Source organism: Ipomoea triloba, chromosome 5, assembly GCF_003576645.1.
Source record: "Ipomoea triloba cultivar NCNSP0323 chromosome 5, ASM357664v1".
Lineage (NCBI taxonomy): Eukaryota > Viridiplantae > Streptophyta > Magnoliopsida > Solanales > Convolvulaceae > Ipomoea > Ipomoea triloba.
Genome location: NC_044920.1, coordinates 32,273,558 through 32,281,076, shown reverse-complemented (window position 1 = coordinate 32,281,076; position 7,519 = coordinate 32,273,558). Strand labels below are relative to the sequence as shown.

The 7,519-nt window shown below is 30.7% G+C and overlaps 1 protein-coding gene across 1 annotated transcript; it reads left to right on the top strand.

Moving 5' to 3' along the window:
- Window positions 1-513: 513 nt before the first annotated feature.
- LOC116021172 (probable pectinesterase 55) lies at window positions 514-6,975 on the top strand. Its single transcript, XM_031261782.1, has 5 exons — window positions 514-995; window positions 1,088-1,253; window positions 2,133-2,348; window positions 4,982-5,229; window positions 6,675-6,975. The coding sequence occupies exons 1-5, from the start codon at window positions 772-774 to the stop codon at window positions 6,832-6,834; spliced, it is 1,014 nt and encodes a 337-aa protein (XP_031117642.1). The 5' UTR covers window positions 514-771; the 3' UTR covers window positions 6,835-6,975.
- The last annotated feature ends 544 nt before the right edge of the window (window positions 6,976-7,519 follow it).

Here is a 7,519-nt window from a genome sequence, read left to right as displayed (position 1 = left end):
AGTATCTGTTCATAGCTACTTTCTCAACCTAGGTCCATCCAACTACACTGTAGTATCTATTCATAGCTTCTTTCTCAACCTATAGGTCTATCCAACTACAATGTAGTATCTGTCCATAGCTACTCTCTCATCCTACTGAAGCACAAAAAATCAACATATGCCTTTACTGAGGCTCGAACCCACCCCTTCCATATGGGAGTGTGTACACCGGGTGCCGCTTGACCAGAAGTCTTTGGCTTGAACTACCCGTTTGTCACTTGAACAGTTGAACTACCCCTTTGGTTGTATCCGAGTAACATATATAGTCGTTTTCGCGATGCCTATTTGTATGTGTTTATTCCTCAATTACTTGCTTTGATTGCTTAAACTACCAAAAAAACAAATACAAAAAAAAAAAGAAAAAACAAAAAAACAAAAAAAAAAAAAAAATGGAAAATGACAACCGGAGCCAATCACGGCAAAAAACGAGAGCAGAAAAAATCTACTATTCCGGTGACGGTGGAAGCAGACAAAACAGCATGGAATCTACAACACAACATTTTGTTGGCATGTTAGTTATTCCCACAAAACGTTAGGTTTTAGGTACAAAAATCACAGGAATAAATGGGCATGCACTCACACTAGCTAATAGCTAGCTACATACTATAAAGTAACTCCACACTTCTTTTTGTACACCATCCATAAACTCTCACTACCCGGCCTCTTCTCACAACAACTCTGATCGATCTGCAAAACTAAAATTTCAAGAATACAATCTCCTACCATACCATCATGTTCAACAACTTGCCATTGTTTCTCATTTTCTTCTTCTTCTTCTTCGGCTTGGTTAATGGCAGATGGCAGTATGATGAAGATGCAGTTGTGTCTGTTCCAACCATCCATGTTGACCACTCAGGGTTGACCACCAACTTCAAAACCATCCAATCAGCCATTGATTCAATCCCATCCAACAATCTCCGTTGGATTCGCATTTCCATCAAGCCTGGTGTCTACAAGTATATATACATTATTATTTGTTTTTTAATTAATTTCATTAGTTTCTTTCCAACTAACTTTAATAATTTAATATGCACGTACGTACGTACAGAGAAAAGGTAACAATTCCTGGCGACAAGCAATACATTTACCTCAAAGGAGAGGGTACAAAGAGGCAGCGCCCCATTGTTGTTTGGGATGAGAACCAGTCTCTCCTTGCAAGTCCAACTTTTTCATCCAATGCAGATAATATCAAAGTTGAAAATCTTCATTTTGTGGTAAAATTAAAATTCCAATTTGTGTATTCATCATCTTTCAGTCTACAGTAAATTATTAAAATAATCTCCACGCCTTTAATTTAGTCGTTTCATTACTTTAATTTGGTCATCAATTAATTTTGATTTTGTTCGACAATTTTTTTAATTATCAAATTTTTACATATTTCAATATAATTCATCATAAGAGGTAAAATTTTGAACAAAGCTACACACTTGAATGATTAAATTATGTACAAATTTGATAGTCGATGACATTATTAGATGAAATTGATAGCTGAGTTTTAACAATAAAATTATTATAGTCAATGAACTATTTTTGATAATTTACCATTATTTTATCTGGCTTTTCCATCAATGTGTTATTTTTTGTTTATTTGGTGTCAGTTAATTATTACTCTCTTCCATTCTTACTATAAATTGAATTATTATGTTATTAACATATATAAGTGTAAACATATCTAACTTGTGTGAGACGGGTCGAATCGAGATGAAATATAAAACTTATATTAGAAAATCTAATACTAAATCAAGAATAAAATGTTTACTACTTATATGGAAAAATATAATATTTTTGAAAAAAAAATGTAATATTTTTACATTTTGATTTAAAAGTATTACATTTGCCAAGTACTTTTACATCAAAATGTAAAAGTGTTACGTTTGTCCTCAAAGTATTATGTTTTTCTTATTAGTAATAAACACTTATTCTTAATTAGTATTATATTTTTAATATAAGCATTACATTTTCATATTGATCCAGCTCGACTTATCTCACGAAAAAAGATCTGTAAGACGGTTTCAGACAAATGTGGGCCTTAAATTATACAGAGTATTATTAAGTTTTAGTGAGTAAAAATATCTGTAACCCTCTTTGAACAGAATTCATATAACTATCCTCCAAAGAAGTCAGGCGGCGCTCCCATGAAACAGGCGGTGGCGGCTATGATTACCGGCGACAAAACAGCGTTTTACCGGTGTGGTTTCTCCGGCGTACAAGACACATTGTTGGATGCTATGGGCAGACATTATTTCAAGCATTGCACCATTGAAGGGGCTGTGGACTTCATCTTTGGCGCCGGTCAGTCTATTTATGAGGTAAATTCAAACTAGCATTTTGTTGTTTTCTTCGTTTATAGACCTCTTTTTTAGCCACATCTATTAACTTAATTGTGGGGAATGCAAACTATATTTTGAAATTGTTGACTTCAACCGCCATCATCTAATCCATAATTAATGCATAAAGTCTTTCGCTTCTCCTGGGAATATTTTAATAATTCCATAGCTCATATATACTATAATATCTTATTTGTCCTACTTATTATTCATGTGATAAATTAACTCTTTTTTCTTTGTTTATTTTCTTTAGTACGGAGTATTTTTTACTTATTTTAAAATTTAAATTTTTGTATTTAATAGTAATTTTAGTGTAGTTTCTAAATATACAAATTTTGTATATTAATACTAAACTTAATATTATACAAAATTAGATTAAAACTAACTTCAGTCAAGTCTCGTTATTCGTTAACCGAACCAAACATATAAAATGAGACGCAGATAGTATTATTTAATAGAAATAATATTTGTGTCTAACTGAGTTGGTCAGACATATTTTAATAATTCCATAATTCATACTACAATATTATTTAATAGAAACAAAATTTGTGTCTAACTGAGTTTTCAGACAATTTGATTTGATAACTATAAAATTCTAAATTTAAACCTCCCGAGAGTTGCTTTCCATAAATCAAAGAAAAATGAATAAAAACTTGTAAGTAATTTATTTGAATTATTTGAGCATGACATTCCAATAGAGAATAAAAATAAAATAAAAAGGTTATACTTTTCCTAGTAATTCATTAATTTTAAACAAAATGATAAATGCCAAAATCTTATGGTCTAGTGACACCCGGTTGCACTCCCATAAAAAGGGTGGGTTCGAGAGTCCGTAGTACTAAAAAAAAAAAAACAAAATGATAAATACAACCATACTCTAATAAGGAGATACTAATATTAGGCTATAGAATACTATAAAATTTGTTTAGATATATCCTCTGCAAATATACTATAATTAATTTATGCCAAATTCAAATTAATTAGTCTTATATTAATGAAAACATTAGATGTTGTATGCAAAAATTATAGGGTCGGGTTTCGTTGTCATTTTTCATTCAATGATAAATAAATGACCAATTAAATTCATATTTTAAGCTAAGGTATCAGCATTATCACACTTGATGTTTGGTTTATGGAATAGACAAGAAATGAAATGACATTCCATAAAAAAGGTCCATTACACCATTTGGTTCATTTTTAGAACCATGGAATCCACAATTCCCTTTGTAATGCGTATAGTATTTTGAAGGTCATCCATGATATTCGCTATTCTTATATCATCAAAAATAGCTAATTGTATTGAATATCAAAATGACCATGTGTATAAATTCATTTTAGATTAATTTCAATTTTATATATAAATAAATAAATAAAAATTATGCTCCGTATAAATTTTATTTTATATTAATTTAAATTTTTATATATTAAAAATATTATATATTTATTATTTCAAGTAATGGTATTTTTGTTATTTGATTATATGTCATGTTCTATTATATAATCAACCAAACATTTAAATATAATTCTTTTAATGTAATTTTATAAATCAACCAAACATTGGAATAAATTCCTATTATCTGTTTTAGCAGCTCAGTTGGTTCTTGATCGAGTAGTACATTATAGACAATAACACATGGTCGAGCCATAACAACCGCAGTGTGGAGTACTGGAGTTACACACAATGTGGTGGGCTTGACAAATAATACCATAGACCAGGGTCTACATTATATTGTGGACCCTAGTCCAAAATGACATTTAATTAATTATGTATCATTCAGAATCGATTATATACTCGTTTTAGACCAAGGTCCACAATACAAATAGACTCTGCTCCACGGTATAACAATTTGGTGGACACCATACATACTTGTCCTTCCACCTGATAGGCCAATAAAAAAAAAAAAGTCATCATAATTTACCTCTCCACTATCGTGTCAGGTCAAGATGTGATGATCATATGGGAAGACAAGAGAATTTTTTGTGGACAAACATTCTTATTATATATATATATATAATTCATTCTATAATCCTATTATATTCCTGTTACTTCTATTTTTATTCTGTGGACCACTGTACTGTCCATTATTTAATCAAACCTGAATTGAACAGCTGTATTTTCACAAGATTGCAGGCCATTAAATATCTGCATACATTTTATTTAAACTTTGTTAGGCCAAACGGCCTATGAAATAAATTAATTGACTTTTCCTAGGAAACAGTACATTTTGATCTTCACAAGTAGGAAATGAAATATTAAAGCCTGTTCTTAATTAATGACATGATTTTGCTGGTTCCTAGGAAGAGTTGTACTGCTCGTGGTCTTAGAATACAATTCTTACTTGACATAATGAGACAAATGTGTGTGGTTAAGAAAGCTATAGCTATCAACAAATTACTTTGAGAAAATTATATTTTTCATTTTGTTTTATTTCCACTTAATTAATTACTTACAATCTTTACACCTTATATTCAAATGAAATTGTGTTATGAAGTCTTAACTCTTAACACCAACAAAACTAAAATTGTACTTCAAGAATATAAATTAAAAATATTTCTTTGGCCTTTAATTTTGGGAAATAATTATAATTAATTTCTTTTATTGTTATTTATTGTAGGAGTGTAGAATAGTGGTGAATGCTGGATCAATAGGAGAAGGCACAATAGGGTACATAACAGCACAAGGAAGGTCAAGAGCACAAGACAGCAATGCATTTGTATTCAAGAATAGCGAAGTGGTTGGAAATGGCAGGGCACTGTTGGGAAGGGCATGGAGGAGCTATGCAAGGACCATTTTTTATAATTCCTCCCTCTCCAACATCGTTGTTCCTCAAGGTTGGGATTCTTGGTCCAACAAAGATTACGAGTAAGACACTTCACCTATATATTAACATATTCGGAGTATTTTGTATTTTCATTTTTTAGTATGTTAATCTCTTCTTCAAATTTTATTTAAAAGAATTCTTCAAACACTTGTTGATCTATGGGGTGTCTGGTAGGATAGAATTGTAATACCATTCTTACCAAATTTTATGGAATTGCAGTTTCATGGTTTAGTTAGATGGAATTACAATTCCACGGAGTCACAATTCCCTCCAACCATTGAATTGCAATTCTTAGGGTCCCTCTAGGAATTGCAATTTCACACTTTGTGGAATGACAAAAACTTGTGTGAGACCGTCTCACCGTGAGACGAGTCGGGTCGGGTCAAGATGCAAATATAATACTTATACATACAAATGTCATACTTATATGCTCAAATATAATACTAATCATGAATAAAATATTTGTTACTTATAAGGGTAAATGTAATACTTTTAAGAGAAAATACAATACTTTTACATTTCGATTTAAAAGTATTAGATTTTTCTTCAAAAGTATTATATTTTCCCTTGTAAGTAAGGGGAACTTGTCAACATTACTTATTATGAAAAATGTATTGCTTTTTCTCTTATAAGTAAGAAAAATTGTATTCCTAATTAGTATTATATTTGACTATTTGAGCATATAAGTATGACATTTGCACATTTAAGTGTGACATTTGCATGTTGTTTCGACCCGACCCTACCCGTCTTACGAATAAGGATTCATGAGACGGTTTCACACCAGTGTGACCCTTGTGGAATTGTAATTCAATAATAAATAACCATTTTATCCTTTTTATGATTATTATATTATTATTATTATACAAGAATATTTTAGTCTTTATTTACTTCTTCACTTTCAATTCTCAATCATTCTATTTTTTCCTATCAAATAATGTAATTTAAACTCCACCCTATTCTTTTTCCACAGAATTACAATTCCTTTAATTTCTTCCATAATTCTCTCATTCTAACCAAACGCCTTGCTAATTCATTCAAACCTCATACCTTACCTTTTTTTTAAGAATACAACTAACTCTATTACATTGTAGTATCTCTTCAAACATACTTTCTCAACCTCATACCTTACTTAAAGAACCACATTCTTTTTACTTAAACCACGACTACTCAGTTCATCCATGTTTCCATATGTAGTATTAATTAAATAACATTATTCATAAACGGATTAATTTTATTATAAGTTTTCGCTTTTTTATTTATTTATTTATTTTATTGAAACCTCCTTAAAAGAATTGAGAGAATAAATGTTTATAAAGTGTTTTAAGGATATACAATCCTAACCTGGATTATATATGAATTAAACAACATTAACTAAACAAATAATATCCGATCCGTTGTTAACTGTGTATTCGACATTGTTCTGATCTGAATCAATATTGAAGAATTTTCATCATTATTATTTTTCTTAATCATTACTATTATTCAGGCACCAGCTAACATTTGCTGAGGTGGAGTGCTATGGACCTGGGTCTGACACCTCAAAGAGAGTTCCATGGGAAGCAAGGTTGAGTCAAGAAATGGTGAAGTACTTCACCAGCATGGACTTCATTGACGGTGATCAATGGATTAGAAAACAACCTTACTAATTATAGTACTAATTAATTAAGCCCAATGCATATTTGTTTTAGTAACATAGTATGTACTATGTAGTGTGTTATTCGGACATTATTTTTGTAGGAAGTCTACATTTTCGAGTATTGTTGTACCTATCTTCTTATAGAACTCATTATTCATACGTTCATTAGCACAAATATAATTAAAGGATGTGTTTTATTTTAACTAAAATTTTAAATTGAGTGAATATTGTCTACTTTTATTTATTTATTTATTTAGGGTTGTTATGCCGTGGACCCAGGTCCACCTTGCAAGGTGGACCTGGGTCTACATTCACGTACACTATACTCTATATTCATATACACTATACTCTACATTTACAATTTGTAAACTTCACATTCACACATTATAGGATTATATGTTTAGTAACTATACTCTACATTCACAATTTGTAAACTCCACGTTCACACATTCAAAACTCTATATTCACAGGTCCTATACTCCACATTCACAACTTGAGAACTCCACATTCACACATTACAGGGATAAAAGTTGCTAGAACTTCTTAACTCTATTACAGATTCACACATGCATAACTCTACATTCACGATTTCAATACTCCATATTCACAATTTGGAACCTCCACATTCACACATTTCTGGGCAACTCTACATTCACACAATCATAAATCTACATTCACGATTTCTATACTCTACA